The 19,841-nt window shown below is 34.4% G+C and overlaps 2 protein-coding genes across 7 annotated transcripts; one reads left to right on the plus strand and one right to left on the minus strand.

Annotated features, from left to right (window-relative positions):
* The first annotated feature begins 610 nt into the window (after positions 1 to 610).
* LOC108202917 (uncharacterized GPI-anchored protein At1g61900) lies at positions 611 to 5,873 on the plus strand. 6 transcript variants are annotated; one of them, XM_017371530.2, is made up of 8 exons: positions 611 to 754; positions 960 to 1,037; positions 1,116 to 1,994; positions 3,064 to 3,306; positions 3,641 to 3,655; positions 4,273 to 4,413; positions 4,514 to 4,555; positions 5,579 to 5,873. In XM_017371530.2, the coding sequence occupies exons 2-8, from the start codon at positions 1,004 to 1,006 to the stop codon at positions 5,650 to 5,652; spliced, it is 1,428 nt and encodes a 475-aa protein (XP_017227019.1). In that variant the 5' UTR covers positions 611 to 754; positions 960 to 1,003; the 3' UTR covers positions 5,653 to 5,873. The 6 variants fall into 6 exon arrangements, with proteins under 6 accessions (XP_017227019.1, XP_017227022.1, XP_017227018.1 ...); XM_017371533.2 differs by having other exon boundaries at positions 612 to 754; positions 1,134 to 1,994; XM_017371529.2 differs by having other exon boundaries at positions 712 to 867.
* Positions 5,874 to 7,694: 1,821 nt separating this feature from the next.
* LOC108202804 (outer envelope pore protein 37, chloroplastic) lies at positions 7,695 to 19,551 on the minus strand. The gene is made up of 6 exons (XM_017371341.2): positions 19,105 to 19,551; positions 17,459 to 17,548; positions 13,567 to 13,743; positions 13,292 to 13,386; positions 9,151 to 9,271; positions 7,695 to 7,987 (listed from the first exon to the last, which is right to left on the minus strand). Exons 1-6 carry the CDS (start codon positions 19,438 to 19,440, stop codon positions 7,856 to 7,858), a joined length of 951 nt encoding a protein of 316 aa, XP_017226830.1. The 5' UTR covers positions 19,441 to 19,551; the 3' UTR covers positions 7,695 to 7,855.
* Between the last annotated feature and the right edge of the window lie 290 nt (positions 19,552 to 19,841).

Raw genomic sequence — 19,841 nt, forward strand, 5'->3', positions numbered from 1 at the left:
CAAAATCCATCATTTTATGAAATGAAAAAAAATCCATCAGCATTTGAATACCATCAGATTTTAATGGATTTTAAACAATCCCAATTGAATACCATCGGATTTTAAAGCATAATTTAAAATCCCAATTGAATACCACTATATTTTGTAGCATAGTTTAAAATCCCAATTGAATACCTCAAGATTTTAATGGATTTCAAACAATCCCAATCGAATACCCTCGGATTTCATGAATGCAAAAAAATGCTTTAAAATCTCAATCCAATACACCCCTCTTAAGCAGTGCTACCAAGTTTTTTTTTTGGAGAGAAAGCAAGTGAATGCAAGTAAAAACAAATGTGCTTTCATTTTCATCCCACTTTTGGAGTGAAACTTTTAAAGTGAAAATATGTTATATTTGCATCCACTTTCACTTGTTTTCCTCCTTTTAAGAAGCTTCGGAGTACAAATAGTAGTGAAAGTTACATAATTTTACTTTTTTTTTCACTCGCTTTCCTCCCAAACTTATAATTTGGGAGCAAGATGAAGACAAAATAAGTGTAAAAAATTGAGATAAAAGTGAAAGCACATCGTTATCATCTTTAAAAAAACTCGGGGCAGTCCCTTGATTAAATTTATAGGAAGAAAAGATAGGAGCGCGTGACGGCAAAACAAAAGGGGTGTGTGAGAGAACGGCGTCGTTGCGAGCCGATGTGGTCTCAGCAGCAATAATGAGTGATGGCCCCTTTTTTTCTCTTCATCTCTTTATGTGTATTAGGTATTTAACCCTAAATCCTCTGCAAATTCACTTAACTTCATCTACTATCACTATCTTTTACTCAATGATTTATGTAAAGAGCTCTTCTCCTTGATTGGAATTCAATTTCTCAAGTACCTACCTTAATTCCCTGTCAGTTTCCTTACTCTCTCTACTTGTGATTTGTACATTTCATTTGCTTAACGTGTTTTTTTTTTTTTTGCAGCAATTAAATGCAGAATTGATAATCCATAGTGTATTTGTTTCTGTATGGATACTTTGAAGACTCCCACTGCTTTTCAAGGTTTGTTCCCAAATTTTGCCCTAATTTGTGTGAATCATTTTAAAAGATTCTGTGGTCAGTTAATTATACTCAAAGTAGATTTGTATCTGAATTTAGGTACTTTGCGTATACGGCAATTTCTGGTCCTCACTATCTGGTTGGTGCATCGGGAAGATGCGACGGCGCTTAAGTTGCCTGATAAGTTAACTAACATCTCGTCGAAGTCCAAGCTTGGTAGTCCACCAACTACTGGACTTTTTCAGCCCATACAAATTTCGCCTGCTGTTTTACCTCATTATCACGATCCTTCTAGTGGACACTCTTTGCCGCCAATGTACCCCTCGTTCCCGACCACATATGATCCGGTGTTGACGGGGAGATGTCCTGTTAACTTCTCTGCGATTTCCACTATTATGGAAAGAACGGCATCTGATTGTTCTCAACCTTTAGCGAGTATAGTAGGGAATGTGGTTTGTTGTCCGCAGTTAAGTAGCTTACTCCGCATTTTTCAGGGATACTACAGCCAGGGAACGGACAGTTTAGTTTTGCAAAATGCAGTTGCTGATGATTGTTTCAAAGATGTTATTAGTATACTTGCTAGCAGAGGGGCGAACAGTTCGGTTCCTTCTATATGCTCAATAAAATCATCAAATCTTACTGGCGGGACATGTCCTGTCAAAGACGTAACTACTTTCGAAGGAAGAGTGAATACTAGCAAATTACTGGAGGCTTGCAGCAGAGTTGATCCTTTAAAGGAGTGCTGCAGATCAGTGTGCCAACCTGCAATTATGGAGGCTGCGCTTCAATTATCATTGTCGAGCAACGATAACAAGAATTCAGTTGCTTCAGAAGAATCCATGCACATTGATGCTCTTAATGACTGCAAAGGAGTTGTTTATTCATGGCTTTCTAAGAAACTCTCGCCGGACAATGCAAATAAAGCTTACAGAATATTATCTGCTTGTAAAGTAAACAAAGGTATAGACTTTCTATAACCATGTGCCTTGGCTAGAGTTTACAAATCTGTCTGGAATATATTTTTAAAAAAAAAATATTTTGTGAATAATTTTTTTAGTTTTCCGAGGATCACAATTCTATAGTAAGGTAGGACCCTCAAAACATCTTTACAAAGATATCAATTGTCAACTAATGCTAGTTAATATATGTTGAGAATGTCACAAGAATCCTACTCATTTCACCATATGCTCAATATAGTGCTGCATGCTGATCAAATTGGAGCCAATAATATTTTTATCCCATAAGGAAGTGGCAATGGTTTTAAGTTTATAAATAATACCAACTGTATACTTAAACATATTTGTAATAATATTTTGATCTTTTGTATAAATATTTGCTGCAGTGCTGTAGTTGCAAAATCACTTTTATCTTTTTTCTTTTATCTGCACTAATGCATAGTTTCTATCGATATGTTTGATGCTGGATTATAAAAAGGTTTTTATTGTCCTGACTTAAAGACTGGCCACCCTTTATTTAATGCCTAAACTATTATGACATATTTTGAGGGACGTGATCATTATATTTCTGAACTTTAGTTAATGATTTATTTTCATGGGTATATTTTAAATACAGATTTGTGGGTTTTAGCGCATACTATACATTATTAATTTATCAAAAACTTAATCACCCCTGCATTAAATTGGAATGTGTATGTCTCATAGGGCATAACTAATATCGATAAAAATATGGTATGATCAATAAATTTCAAAAAAAATTTGTAGTTAAAATGATAGATGAGTATTGCAATTCATCAGAGGCGTTAGATGAATAATAGATTATGTATTTAAATGAGCTACGACCTGCACATCATGATCATTGACATTTGTCAAAGAATTATTGTAAAATACAATTTGAAATGATTGTATGCATTCATTTTATTGGTACTTGATCTCATAATCTTTACATGTGTTCAGAATGGGATGGTGCCTTGTGTTGAAAGGAATATATTTTTACTCCTGTAATGCCGATTTTAATATTTTATAGTGTCACGCTTTTTCTGAACAATTAGTTTTGGTTTGTGTGTGTGTAGTTTGTCCACTAGAATTTACACAACCATCCGAAGTGATCAAATCATGCCGTAATGTTGCTGCTCCCAGTCCTTGTTGTAGCTCATTAAACAGTTACATTTCCGGAATACAGAAGCAAATGTTGATTACAAATAGGCAGGCGATTATCTGTGCAACAGTCTTCGGTTCAATGTTAAAGAAAGCTGGAGTTCTGACAGATCTTTATGAACTTTGTGATGTTGACTTGAAAGATTTTAGTATCCAAGGTATAATATTTTTTTTAAAGTTTCGTGTCTTTGCGTTGTCTGATACTCCCTCCTTCACATCCCATTTCTTAACACTTTCCTTTTAAAGAGGTCCCATTTTTTAACCTACAAAATATTGTTTTAGTATATTTTTTAGGTCCCCATAACTTTCCCATATTCACTTCTCATTTCACTTTTTCTTTTAAGTTTTCTTTATCTCTGTGCTCAACTCATATATGTTAACAATCGGTTGGGACGGAGGGAGTACTGTATCATTTACACATATCCTCAATCTTACTGACTTGCGTTTCCTTTCCTTCCTTATTGGTTGGATCTCGACGATTTCTGCGAGAAGTATACGGCTTACAAGGTTTATCTCTTCTGCTTTTTTTTTTTTTCCTTTTTCTTAATACGATTTTACCATCTTTGTATTTGTATGCTTGTCTTTTTGGATGAAATTGTGCAAATAGTGTTCTATTTTTACCATGTGAGGTGTATGTTGATGAATCTGTATTTTTACGTTAGTGTCTGTATACCTTCTTCACAGTCGAATGTGAATATTGGTTTCTATTTTACTGAAGTTTCATTTGCAAAGAACAGCTAACTTCTAAAGAGTATATTGAGATGCAACAGTACCTCGATGGTAGGCAATTTGAATATATGTATTATACATTGTATGCTACAGAAATTAGCAAGCTGAACTTGCAGTTAAATGTCTGTCAATACACATGCAATGAGGAAAGACGAAGGTGGAGTCAATACTATATACGTTGTTAAATCAAAATGAAACACTATATATAGTGGAACTCTACAATGCTTTTTTTGAATCCTAAATATGAAATTCACAGTAGTGACATTTTGTCTTAGATGGACACTCAACAGTATTTCTGAAAGTAAAGTGAACCCAATTTGATTTTCAAAGTGATAAAAGATGTCTCATTTACTGCATTAACTAAAGTATTGCGTCTTTCTTATGATTGCTCACAGGATGCTTGCTTAAAAGCTTGCCAGTAGATGTGGAATACGATAATTCAACTGGAATTAGCTTTACCTGTGACTTGACCGACAATATTGCAGCTCCATGGCCTTTATCGACTTCAATCTCGTCCTTGTCTCTTTGTGCTCCTGGTAACAATGGAACAACAGTGTTAACTTATTTACCACTTTCATATTATATATATGCTACTCACATAAGATCCATATACTGATAGCGCTACTCTATTCACAGAGATGTCTTTGCCTGCATTACCAACATCTGTGCGAAACAATGGTGAGCATCTTGGGATTTAGTTTTTCTGTATGTTATTTTAATCGTGGTTAGGAAGTTAGCGTACAATTATAAGCAGAATGAAAATGATAGTTTCTAATAACAAGATCATGTCACTTAATTTTTCTATGCAGCGTAATGCATTTGTAGCTGTGAGGGAACTATTAGGTATTGTAGTGGGAATAGATACATGGACCTTTACCAAAACATTCAAATTAAAAATCTACATGTAAGAAGAATTTGATTTTAGACCCTACCACCCATGCTAAGAAGAGTTCAAACAGCACCAATATTGTTGTAGTACACTAATATTTTATTTTTGACAGTTTGGTCAGGTTGACCGAATTTTAGCTTAAGTTTTTATATTTTCTAGTATTATTGGTAATCACAACTTATTATCTGTAAATGTGGTAATACAATAGCAAAATATTACAAATTATCTTTTGAAGTGATCATATACATTTTTATGAAGTCAAATTTCAAAAATCAAAATAAGTCGATAAAAACTGTTAGAATTTCCAACTTCTCAGATTTCGACTTATAAGTCAGAATTTAACTTGTAAGTTTATTAGACAAAATGTGCTAATAATTTTATTAGACAAATGGCACAGGTAAGCTGATTTTGACTTAAAAGTCAGAAGCTAGACTTCTTAGCCCAAGCAAACACCCACAAAATATGAACTCATATTTAAATGTTTTATTTCTTTACCCATATTTATATATTATAATCTAACTTCAAGGTCACATTCTAGTAAACTTGACCAGATATTTGTCTATATAGACATTTGAATAGGAATGTAGGAAGTAAACAAAGTTTTTTTAATAGGATTGTAGCAGATATTATAAGCGCTGAAGATATTATAAGCAATTAGAAGTTCATGCTCTTGTCTATATAGACAATTTGAACAGGAAAGCAGGAAGTAAACAGAAAGTTTTTTAAATAGAATTGTAGCAGATATACTCAATTCAATAGAGCTTTTCATGGTTGAAGTGAATGGTTTATTGTCATGTAATGTAATTTTGCAGGTTTTCATGGAGCTGGACTGCATCTCCTTGTAACCATTTTTTTGATTTTTGTTGTCAGTATGTCAGTATATTAAAATCACTTAGAGGCTTTAGAATTGAGAATGGACAGGTTACATGTATATCTCGAGCTTTCTATTTCATGTACAGAAACTGTATTCTAGGTTATGGAATTGTTCATTGCCCGGGTTATGACTTGGGGAGGATTTTTCTGTGTGTAGGAAAGGTAGTGTACATAGAGACAAAGGTACATCTGAAAATGAACCAGGCTATATTATCCATTCATCTTGTGTGTTTCCTTGTGCTGTTTGTTGTTTGTTCCTAGGAGGCAGTGTAGATCTCAGAAATCAGAATGCATAATTTGTATTTTTCTTGTATCGGGAATACCTTGGACAATAACATTTTGGGGAATTTTACTTTTCGAGTCAGTTGAGTTTTTACAGTGTATCAAAAAACTAAAATTAGTTTAACGGGTGTATTCAACTAAGATTTTAATTGTTAAATTATAATCTATAGATTTAATGGATTGTATTTGATGTTGATTTTATGCGATTCTTGATAAAATGTGAATTGACGCAGGGGAGTTGTATGCTAAGTTTTTTGAGTGTAAATTTGGGTTGGAGACTGTACGGTTTCTGTGAAATTATGGAGACTAGGAATTTTAAGATTTATTAAAATATAAAGGATAAGTATATATATAAATAAATTGTTCCAAAAAAAAAGATTTGAAAAAATAAATTTTAAGTATATATAAATAGCAAGAAATAGTTCAAAAATAATAAATACTTCTTAAAAAATAGTTTCACTCTTGAATTTATTAAGTAATTGAATTATGAATCAAATTAAAATAAATTGAAGATTTGAAAAAATAGAATTTAAAATACAATATATAAAAGAATGAAAAAAAGACTTAAACTGAAGATGCGTTCCTTGGCTTAAATCTTTATTTCATTCACTTGTTATGACATACCAACAGTGTTACAGAAATCGGGAATCGGACCTAATCGGTTGAGCTACCGATTCAAGGATTAATCGGAAATCGGGGATTAATCGGAAGGATTAATCGGAGTTAAAATCGGGTTTATTTTAATATTAAAATATTATTTAATATTTAGTTATTATTATATTAGCTATTTAGTAACTAATATATTTACAATATTCATAAAATCTATAATTATTCATATTTAAAGTAATATAGTATTTTAATTTTAATAATTTATCACATATACTTCGATTATGAAATATATATAAGGATTAATCGGATTTCAAAAGTCGGATCGGTGGCCGACCTTGCAGGGGATTAATCGGGGATTTATCGGTTAAATCGGAGATTTTTAGAACACTGCATACCAAAAGTATAGAAGAGTAATTATGGTCACTTGTAATGGGCCGGGGGACTAATTTAGTGGCACCAACACTCATATTTGTTTGCGAAAGTGTTAATCCACCAATTCATAGAGGAACACAAATACACAATATGGAAAGTACTGCATTACTAACCAAAGTATGTACATAGTGTCATATCGTTTCCTGCAAAACGGTATTATGTTTGGAGATATTGTGTCACATCGAGGAATTCGTCAAGGGGATCCAATTTCATGGGTGACAGAATCAACCACTTTCCAAGGCAGAAAAAGTACTCTGACTAAAAACAGCAGCACAGGTTGTTCCTAACTTTTGGATAGGTATGTTTTTAATACCTGTGGAAGAGTGTGATAAAATTGATAAAGCGATGAACGCATTTTGGTGGGGCAATGACGAAGCAAATAAAGGGATAAAATGGTTATCGTGGGAAAGACTTTGTGATGTTAAAGAAGATGGTGGGTGGGGATTCAAGAAGCATCGGAGTTTTGATATTGATATACTCAAACACTTTGATCAAGTGTTATTCTTGTTTGCTCATAGGTCCGCAAATATAGTTGAATATAGTCGCTCACAAATTGGCAATGCTCCAGATTTTATCTTGTAATCTTGATTTTGAAGTGATTTAATGCAAGTTCGTTTTTCCAGGAAAAAAAAAACAGTTAAAAGCTATATATTTGGAAGAGAAACAAATGAAACTATGCTGACAAGGAAACCAAGCCCTTGTTCAATTTGGTCCTGCACAACCATGCCTACATAACAAATATAAAATGGATAAATTTAATATAAAATAATGGTATGCAAAAGATTTTAGAATTTAAAAACATTCCAAGCATTAAACGTGCTATTGAACTATTCTATAAACACATAAAATATGATTAAAGTTGAACAACAAGATTAATCGCACTACAAACCTCCTCAAAAGTCCCATCTCTTTTTTAAGCGTAACATTAAGGTTGATGTTTTAATATCATCTCGAGGCACTTGTAGCATGACCTGAAATTTCATCTTCTTTGGGGCTGCCTTCGCTTTACCAGCTTCATCTCCAACCTACAACCATGATATTAAACCTCAATTTATTTTACAAATATGCAAAAGAGTTGGTTGATAAAAGATTACTGCACTGACTTTAACCAGAACTAGAATACACGCGGATATACACAAACAAACAAACCAGTGTTGGCCCTCAAGTCACTATTTAAAGCTAAAATGTCCAAAATGTCATAACTAGGACAAATGGCCCTCTTTGTCAACTTTAAACGCAACATGATCCTACGTGTATCAGAATGATAAATGCATAGGCGTGTCCCATTTCTAGAAATGTTTGCTGCAGAAATGCAAAATAAAGAGGCGTCCTCTCCCTCATGTTCAGACAAAACCATGTTGGTGGTGTATATTCGTTACTGAACTTTAGGCAAAAAAATTAAAAGTTATGTTCATGTCCAGAGACGCATATTTATATACCTTGTTGGAAAAGAAAACGCAAGTCCATGAGTTGCATATTTTATGGTTAAAAAGAGCATGGTAAAGATATGTTTATGACTAGAACACCTGTCAGTCGAGTTTGAAGGCAGCACTGACGGTGGGAGTTTGAAAAAAACAAAAAGAATAAGCAGAGCTGCAAAAGTGGGGTTTGGGGTGGGATTTGGGTCTGGGTTGAAAGAGACGGTACCAAAGAAAAGGTCGTCGATGTTGCCAAAGGAGATTTGCTTGAGGAGAGAGGACAGGGTGGGCCTCCAAATGAATACTCCTTTTACTGGAGGGTCGTCCATTGTCATGTGATGCAAAAACTGTATTGACATGTCAACGCAATATAACTTTTCATTTGTTGGGGACAATAAGGGCCATCTCACTGAGTTTTGACATTGAGGGCCATTCACAATTAAAAAGCGACATATTAGTCCGTTTCTCCAAACAAACAAACACATGTAAAACATATAAGTAGCGACTTAATCCAAAACCAAAACACGCTAACATACAAACACACAAAAGAGATGAAACATCTACAAATCACAATTCAAAATGATATTATTAAATAGAGACAAACAAGGAATTCTTTTTTTTTCAGATTATGATCAAGTCATTATGAAAATATTTTAAATCTGGAATGAACTGTGATATATAAATATTACACTACATTTATATCAATAAGTAGATTTATAAACTAGTGAAATACTCAAACTTAACTAAAAATCAAACATAAAGAATATTACCCAAAAGGATGCCCAACCAAGTTGAACCTCCGAATCGTAACCAGCTTTAAATTTGTAGTCCTTCCCCACTTTGTGCTTATATACAACACTCCAGAAGTTTGAATTGAAGTTGTAGAAATAACTGTGAATCAAATGTTATAATAAATTAGATCATCTAGACTGGTAATCTCATTGTCCAGTCCAATAATAAACAAGAAGCAATATCAATTCCAATAACAAGTCGTATTATCTTTTAGGAAGATAGTTGCTTTATTTTAAATCTGACACTTTCATGGCCTGTCTCATTATTGTTTTAAGCAATTCAAGTGCTTCAGACAAATTCTGTCAGAAGTAACACTGCAGGCAGCAGACTTTTTTGTTTCAGCTCCAATTTCCGCCTATTTCCACCTTCATCAGTTCCGAATCCTTGTACGGCTGTTCATGACCTTGTTCCTTCCTCAGATCTGTTACCTCTCTGTCCTTTCTTTTGTCCCACCCCCACTTTCCTTGATCATGGCTAGCCATGAAGGTGTCACAGAAGCAAGAAGAAGCATAACATACATGGAATGAAAAAAAATTGCAAACCTTGAATGGAGCACCTTCTGCTATTATCAACTAAGAACTAAAGCTTTTTTTTTAAAGAAAAAAATTAATCTGTTCAATAGATGTACCTCTTTGATTGTGCACCCATATAATTCCCTACAAATCCTTAACCAACTGATTGCTGCATCCAAATCATTTCTTCAAAAACCTAATTCCATGTATTTGTTCTACCCAATCAAGTATTACCATGCTAGAATTTAGATTTCAGAAGGAGGCTCTGTCAAGAAAAAGCATATTTCCTCGAGGATGAGAAGAGTTTAGGGTTTTCTCAAGGATTCAATATATTAACTGGTGCATATTTTATTTTATATTAATTGGGGAGTAGGGAAGTAGTACAGCAGTCAATCTAAGGGATGTGTCTTCGAATATTCATACTCAAAAGGGATGAATCTGGGTCTTAGAAGAAGACAAGCTCACAAGTCACAAAATGTGAGAAGAAAAGGATACGAGTGGCAAGATGTCTTGTGTAAAAATAAAAGACATCTCGTGGGCAAGAGGTCCTGTATGCTGATTTATTGTCCCGGGATGATTATTATATAATAATTATACTTTTTAAGTAGATATCTAGTCTGCAAAAATTTTTACCTTTCGGATGAAAGATTTTTCATGTTTGTAAGTACTTACGTTGTGTTTGGTTGAGGTTAATCAATTTGGAAGGAACAGAATAATAATTCAACTATATTATGGACAAATATTCAAATATTGCATTCCTTCCTCAATTCCATTTATAGCACCCTAACCTAGAGACCAAGCCCCACAATCTGAGAAGGAATAAACCAATTTTCTTCTTAAATCTCATTATAAGAATTGCACTTATTCAATTTTTTTTTAAATCTTCCCTCCTAGGCTCCCACCTCCATTATTTTCATTAAGTTCTACTCATTCTATTATATTCCATTCCATTCTCCCCAACCAAACACAACATTAGATTTTTATTTTTCTATTTGGATTTGGATTTGGTTTTATGTATTATCTAGTTGGATTAAGCTTTCTAAGTAATGGTTTCCTACATTGGATCAAATATTAGCCAACTCCTTGGTGGTTTCGAATTTCTTTTAGATTCATATGAGGTTTAGGTTTTGGAGCATGTGGCGTCATCCGTCTTCCTCAACGGATCTTGCATTCATACTTTCGAGTCCAAAACAGAATACTTTTGGTTTGTTGAGAATTAAGAAAAACATATGGATCGGATCGGAATTTGCACTTGATCATCCCTTTCATAGAAGGCAATCCTAAGACGAAGTAACATCGCTCCAAGTTCATTTGTTATGTAATTATCCGGGTTCTGTGTATACGATGTGACGTATAAGTACTGTTTGGGTTCTGGCGGTTTAAATCATGGGTTCTGGTTGTATCATGGATAGTTGCACTCCTCCCAACCAGTGCTAATCTGTTCAACACGAAGCACGTCAAAACGTCAAAGATAGATAATTTCCGTATGTGATTGTTGTAAGTTTTCAAGGTTTTATGCTCCAGTTTGGTTTGCACCAATCTTTCTTCTCCTCCATTTGTTTCCTCCATCGGACTTCGCGAGAATGACTTCACGAGAATGTTTAGGTAAGTCTCACGTGAATAAGGCCATGACCTAAGGTATTATAATCATATGATATCACACACTATTTTAATTTATGGTGCACTAAGCCGGAGGTCTTCACGGAAACAGTCTCTCTACTTTAAGGGTAGGGGCAGGGCTGCGTACATTTTACCCTCCTCAGACCCTGCTCTAAGCGGGATATACTGAGTACGTATGGTATGGTATGTTATACATATTCATATCTTATAATCCGTTTGGATAATTAATGAGTTATGATATACGATTTTGTTTTAAGAATATAATATGATTAGTTTTTCCCTTCTAAAGTTCAATTAATAAATTCATTTGAGGGTTAGATTCAAATTACCTCGTTTCCGCTTTGATCTAGTTTGAGATTCAAAAATTACATTTCTGGATTGTTCGCATTCCTCTCAAATATTTGTGCATTTTGTTTTCTAAACTTCAAGAGGGTATTATGAAGGACATAAAATCCATATCATTTTTATACACCAATATATTTGCAATACACACACTATGCTAAGATTTTGGAAGTAGTTATTAACCAGAAGAACTCGGGGAACTTTCCCCATTGGGTGTTGATATGTACATATTAGTGATGATTGGGAAACAATTGAGTGTGGTTGCAAAAAATTATGATATACGTGCATTTTGTTTTCTAAACTTCAAGAGGGTATTATGAAGAACATATAATTCACATCATTTTCATATACACCAAGGTATCTACAATGCACACCCTATGCTAAGATTTTGGAAGCAATTGTTAACCAGAATAATTCGGGGAACTTAGCCTCATGTTTCCCCATTGGGTGTTAATATGTGCATATTAGTGAATAGTGATGATTGGGAAACAATTGAGTGTGGTTGCAAAAAAATATGATATTGAACGTAATAATCATATCACAGAACAACATATGTTTAAAGACGTCGTATAAAATATAAAATAAAGCATATGTTCAAAAATAATGTATAAAACATATGACGTAAATATTCTAATGATGATATTATCTATTACTAAAGATTATTAACTCGTACATACAGTTGAACCTCGAATAAGTAATAATCGATAAAATAATAAGCTCACTAGAGTGATATTTTTTTCTAGCCCCAACATTATGTAGATGGTGTATAATATTTTTGTCTTGGTCCCAACGTTATTACTTTATAAAGGTTTAACGGTAATGATGTAATTCTCATCAACAACATATGGTTGTTACGTTAATTGATTATTTCACTCGACTTGCTTGGGTTTCCTGGATCTAAAAGTAAGGTTTCTCATGTGTTTAATACTGTTCTTGTTATAATTGAAAAACAATTTTATGCACAAATCAAAAGTTTGCAATGTAATTCAGGTGGTAAATACGCGTTTCATGAATTTCAATTTTTTGCTTCGTACAACAATGTTTTCCACCTTTAACACCACAACTGAACAGTGTGGCTAAATGAAAGAATTGTCAGCTAAATGTTGCTCGAACTCTTGTATTTCATCTTATTTTGGTGTGAATCTCTATTCAGTGTTGTTTAATTGATTAATAGTTAAACAACTCCCACCTTAAAGAAGGGTTCTCCGTACCTTCATTTTTTAAAATCTTCATACCTTAGTAGATGTTTGCTTTGTTCACCTTTTACCACCTTTTGACTTTATGGACATTGACCCTGTATCTCCTTGTTGCAGCTTAGCTGCTGACTAAATGATAAAGTTGTATATAAGAGCAAATTCAAATCAACTACTCGATTTAGGTACCATCCAAAAGAGTTCGTTAAACTGCAGAATGCTTTGACGTGCAAAATAAAAATTTCAATTTTGCATTGCTATAGGAAGGAGCATGCTGATTAAGATAACTTTTCTTCAAATGTAAATGCCATCATAGTAACAGCATTAGAGAAGAGTTCACCAAACTTCTGGGGGTTGCTTAGAGATGCAATATCAAAATTTTGAAAATTGCATTCTTATTGGAAGGAGCATGTTGATTAAATATTGTGCAAGGGGGAGAAAAGAGAGCACACCTCAACTTGTCTGAAGGACTATATTGGCGTTTGAATGCAAGTGAAAGCGTATTTGAAGGAAGAGAAATGCTTGGAATGAAAGACATTTGTTCATCCTGAAAAAAAAAAAAAAAAAATTAAACTACATGTGCAACAAAAGAAACAGATACCAACTGAGAGACGGAGACCCAGATTCTTATGATGCAGTTGAGCAACTCAATGGCTCCAAGTAAAAGATAAAAGTTTTAACACATTAAAATCAGGAAATTTAATTAATAAATAATTTCCAGATAAACCTTATATGAGTATCTCATGTTCAATTTCTCATCCCTGTATATAGCCGTGCAAACTCCTTTCAAAAGTTGACCCTTGAGAATTCCATTTATCGATAACATTTTCTTCACATGATCTTTGTCTTCTTCCTTTTCTTCCAATGAAACTTCACCAAGGGGAAATCTTAAGCTTGCTCTTGGCTGCAGAAGTAAAGGAAGAGGATATAGGGGAATTACAAGAAATACAATTGTTGGGGTAGAAGCACCCATGCATAAAAGCAGTGCATGCAAATGCAACCTTGGTTATGTATCTTTGCACCGTAAATGTTCGCATTGCTTGCAGCATGAAGAAAACTATTAACATCAAATAATAGAGGCAATTTTAGAAGATACATAATATATTTATGACTGGTGCAATATTTTAAACATTTAAGAGCAACTCGTGATAGGTTTCGTTATAGGATTTTAATAGCTAACTATGGTTGTTTGGTCAAGGCAGAAATTAAGAGTATAAGCTGCAACCAGGAGTCCAATGCACCAGCTTACATGGTGTCATCATAATCCGCAAGTTTTTGACGAAAAGATGCAAAGGGTTGTGTTAACATATGCATATGCTGTTAAAAAATAGTTGTTTATGCTGTTAATTAACAGCTGAATATTATCATGATTTCAGGAGTTAAAATAATTATAGAAATTAGATTGAGTCACTTCTTTATGTTATCATATTCTGGTTTCCTTGAACCTGCATAAATATTTCGCAAAACTTGTTTACTCTTCACGATACCTAATTACTTTCTGTCATGGTATAAGAGCATCAGTGAATCAGGATCAGAGTGAGATATTGAGTTTGTTCGGAAACTGTGTTCTTTTGGGTTTTGCTATCCAAATCCCTTTATCAATTATCCTACCCCGCCTAGCCCTTTTGAAAGAAGCTATTCAGGAACAGATGGAATGAAAAGCTTAAAAAATGAAGCCCTTGCAGGCATCGGACACTGATTCTGCAACAAGTTTCAGGTTGTGATCTTCGCAGAGACTCAATTATATTTTGGGCATAGTATGGGTGATCAAAAATTTTCAGCAGCCACTGCTGACATTGCCTCAGTTACTTCCATAAATACTGATGAGGTTGTCCCTATTATTTCAAATATAACTAATCACAAATGGATTGATATATCTAATTTTTCTAACTGGAACAACTATATGCTTGTATTTACGTGGTACAAGGAAAGATGGTCATTTAACAGAAGATCCTCCAAAGATGATTCGAGACAGGAAAGGATAAAAGATGATACTCGATTATTTTGCCAATCCGTCACTCCATTGATAACACAGTAATAAGCTTTATCAATCACTATGACTTCGTCAAAGAATTAATTGATTATCTGGAGTTTTTGTATCCTGGAAAAGGGAATGCATCTTGAATTTATCCATGCAATAACACTTTAATCATGCTGAGAAACATGATAACTCTCTCATGACATATTTTATGGATTTCAAAAAGATATACGAGGAATTGAATATTATGCTCCATATAGTCCTCATGTGAAAGTAGAACAAGAAAAATAACATAAACTGACAGTTATAAGTTTCCTTGCAGGTCTCTGCATGATGAATTTAGCAAAATAATTCACACAAAGTGTCACCATCTCAACATACAAGTGCTCTGATTAGTAGGCATAGTAGTGAGTCTCTGGACACTTTACTCAAAGATACAGTACTGCCGCTCGATCATCGAATTCTAGGGGCATTGTATGCCATAATGGTAATAAACCAGGGGATGTGATGCATGATTGTAGAAAAGCTTCTAAATGAAAACCGGAAACACCCAGAGAGGACTCCCAATGGCCATGTTGCCAATGCAAGATACTTCTGTCCAAACAGTTCTAAACTCTGCAGATAATTTCATCAAGTCTTCACAATATCAGGACCCTTTCAAGCTTTCATCAACTCCTTACGCTAGTCTACCCAATTCAGGTAACCCATATACATGCCTAATTGTCATGTCTCATCATTTTCTTGAATACTCACTACACCAATCCATTACCTGTTCTAGTTCTACTTCCTCACTCAAAACACATAAAACACATTGTCAACTGGGTCACTCATCTCTTCTTCACCTCGAGAAACTTTGCCCTGGGAACTCAAACATCTCAATTTTAGAGTGCGAGTCATATCACTTTGCTAAACATCAGCATGTTAGTTCTAGTCCTAGATTTAGTTCACTTGAATGTTTGGGGTCCTTGTGCTGTATTATCAAAGTCAGATTTTAAATATTTTATAACATTTGTTGATGATTACTTCTGAATGACAGTTGTTTTTAATGAAAAATCGATTTGAGTTGATCTTTACCTTTTGTCTCTTTTATGCTGAAATTACAACTCATTTTACTGCCTCTATGTGTACAGACTTTAGAGAGTGATAATACAAAAGAATACTTGCCAAAATCTACATGGCTAAAAATGGTAGTATCAAACAAACTTTATTTGTCGATACACCATCTCAAAACTGGGTAGCAGAATGCAATATAGACACTTGAGACTGGAAAATCATTACTATCTTAAATGGTTGTGCCTAAATCTTTTTAGGTTGTAGGCTGATGCAGTTTATACATCATGGTTTTTAATTTATCGTATGCCTCCATCGATTCTCCAGGGTGAACCTCCTTTTCATATTTTATTCCTGAACAAGTCATTGTATCCCATTGAACCTCAGATTTTGGTTTGATTTGTAAGAAACTTTCATCATCTGCAACTAAGTTGGACTTTGAGTCATTGATATGAGTTTATTAAGATATTCCAAGTCAAACTCTACATGGATACTTCATCCGCAAAATGTCACTTTTTTATAGCACAGTGGCACACTTCATTCTTTTAAACTTCGGTTGACCAATTGTTAGTTTCTACCTTATCACATACTTCACTCATGTATTATTCAACACCTACACTAGAAACTGACACTAATTTTGATCCCAGCTGCTTCAGTTTCAACTGACAATCTTCCAATTGCTTAATCAAAGGTAAACGTCAATGCACTATCTCAACTCTACTTTTGTATCATATGATCATTTGTCACAATTTTCTCGTTACTTTGTAGCTACCATTAATGTGTAACCAACCCCAAATCTGTCCAAGAAGAATTATATGATTCTAACTGGCGGAGGAAATGAATGCCTTATATGATAATGGCACTTGGGATTGAGTGGATTTGCCTTCTTGTAACGAGCTATTAGAAGTGAATGGATATTTACACTGAAAAGAAACCTTGATAGTCAATCTATATTAGTAGGGTCATGTTCCACATAGAACCCATAGAACCATTAGTTTATTTACAGTATTAGTTAGGGTTCTGCAGCAGAACTGCACATGAAAAAATGTCTTATTTATGTATTATATTTTGAAATTACTTTTGAGCACACACAACAATGCAAAAAAACATGTATTTAGATTTAGATCCTGAAAATCTATATAAAAAATAGGGTTCTGCAGCAGAACCTTAGTGGTTCTATGGTTCTATTTTAAGCATTCGTTCTCTCTTGAGCGCGACCCTATATTAGTATCTTATTTGTTACTCTATGTTTTTCAAATACATGTCATTTTACACTTATGGAGACGCAATGTACTAGTTTCAAAAAAAATATTCTTTTGTACGAGATGTTCTTTGTAAATAGGAAAGGGTCTATTTGGGATTATGTTTTGTATATTACATCTTGAAAAGTGAAAAAAACTTTTATAAAATAACAATAGCGACCAAAGATCTCTTATTTAGCAATATCACCCTCACTCCCTTTGCACGAGGTCGCGGTTCAAGCCTCGTCGAAGGTAAAATAAGTGTGTGACTGTGGGCGTGTTCAATTAGTAAAAAAGAAAAGCATAGTGTAAAACAACTAATATTGAGTAACGGTATAGACTCTCCTCACCAGACCACCAGATGGAAGAGCAGATGACAGTTCAAACTTGTAGCCTGTACTAGTGAGATCTGCAACCACCGCCAATTCTCCTTGTTGTGCCTAATTTAAAATATATGAGATTTAGTAGAAGAAACAGCTTGAAGTGCAAATATTGCATGTATATCACTAAAGCGATACATCTTTATCTGTAATATCGGCTTGAAATCTTATAATATAGTCTTTCTTTCCTACTAGGGAGAAGAGTGGAGATGACATGATATTAGATTATAAATCCAGCTGCATACTAAGCTTTGGCCAAATTGACATCAATTTTTAAAAAGCCAAAATGACATCAATTTTTAAGAAACAAAGACAAATATAAGCAAAGAAGGGACACTAGATCACTCATAAGTCATAACTAGGTGGACATAAACTAGACATTAGCCAACAACACTCTCATTATCTTTTGCTGCTACTGGTACGATGAGGTGTTCCTGTTCTACTGATATCATAATGATCTACTAAAAATCACTATACCTTTACTTAATATTTGAAACTATTTTAAGACATATGTTGACATATTGTCCATCATATATCAAAACTGAAACATACCCTTAGCATGAAAAGTAACCGTATCGAACTCGACTGGATGGGCTTGATAAGAAATTCGATTCAATCAAAACTTTTTATGATTCAATAAGAAAATCCAGCTATTTGCTTGGTTTGGTAGATGGATGACTTAAAGACAAAAAAAATGATGAAGTGGGAACTCGTAGAAGCACCTCCTGCGCTCTGCTTTAGGTTTTCCGTGATGAAAATGAAAAATGAAGTTAAGTTCTCTCAACTTGCGGGTTATCTCACATATGTGAGATAAAATCCCACATTAATGATATTCCGAACACTCTAAAAATCCATATAAGGCAAAGTCCACATATGGGACTCATATGATTGCACAAACATGCGCTATATCTCACCTATCTGACCAACAAGACTATAAGATGAACTCCAGAAAGGAATATTCCGTGGTTGAGTTGACTTGAAGCTTATATGTTATCAAGAAGTAGATTAAGTGCGCCTAAAGTAGATGATTAAATTACATATGTCTTGATTTAATTAACTCATTTGAGTTCTGATGTCGGGAGGGACCCCATATTATGATTTTACCCCCTCCATTCCTCTGGATAGTATACAGTGGCGGACGGGGAAGCGTCAAGCACTTTAATGCTCTTGTAAACTGTAAAGTATAGTTCTCTAACTTATTATCAAGATTTTTCTCCTGAATAAAAAAATAACATCTAAATTTTTATTCAGAAAAAGAAAATCTTAATAAACAAGTTACAGAACTATATTTTATAAGAACATTGAAATGCGTGTCGAGCAGTGGGAAAAAAACGTATATAATTAAATGGGACAGAGGGGGAGTATAAAACTAGTTAATCGTAGGACGTTCCAGGTATAGAAACTCGAGAGCAGGATGAAATGTTTCAAATTAATGAAATTTTCTACTATACAAATACACACACACGCATCAATACAAGAAAATTAATTCAAAGAAACATCACAACGAGCAGAGAAGCAAGCAGATATAAATATAGTCATACTAAATACGACAAATAGATCGAAAGAAAGTGAAGTTGCGAAACAAAAGAGTAGAATCGAACAGATTAGAGAGCGACCTTAATATCACGAGTGGCTCGAAGATGCAAAGTCGGAGAAAGAGGAAAGAAGGCCTTAACAAGTGCATTCTGCTCTTCCACATCATAATCAAGAGAGAGATGCTTAGAAAGAATGGTGAGATGAGGATCACTGACTTGTCCTTTGGAGTTGTTTTGAAAACTGAGCTTCAATTTGGCCAAATTGTCCATGAATTTGCAGGAAATCTTGTGAAAGTAGGAGCAGCTCTCACTGTCGAACTCAGACGTGACACGCACTGGCGGCCTGCGCGACCACATCGAGCTACTATTACTTGTTTTTACTACTCCGCCCACTGCCGCTGAGGGATTTTCGTCCATCTCTGCCTGCTGTCTTTTTTGGGGTTCGTTTTCTGTGACTATGAGATGGCGGTGTCCAAATTTTATATACGCTAGACTAATTATTCTGGTCACAGCTTCAAACAAGAGGATTCATTGTACGGGTAAATCCAAGAAATTCATTAATATGTCGCCAAATTTACCACTAACGGTCAAAATAAAACAACGGGCTGCTGTGTCCCGGCCCGGTAACCTGTTAACGTGTATTTATTATTTAATGGTAAGGGTTAAAAATGGGGCGGGTTCGGGGCGGGGATTTCATTTCCCAACCCCGCCCCACATAATTTTTTCCTGTCCCATCCCCGTTCCATTTTTCGCAGAGATTTATTTTTAATCCTCATCCCCGCCCCACCGGGGACTTAATATAATTTTGCCCCGTCCCG

Source organism: Daucus carota, chromosome 9 (assembly GCF_001625215.2).
Source record: "Daucus carota subsp. sativus chromosome 9, DH1 v3.0, whole genome shotgun sequence".
Taxonomy (NCBI): domain Eukaryota; kingdom Viridiplantae; phylum Streptophyta; class Magnoliopsida; order Apiales; family Apiaceae; genus Daucus; species Daucus carota.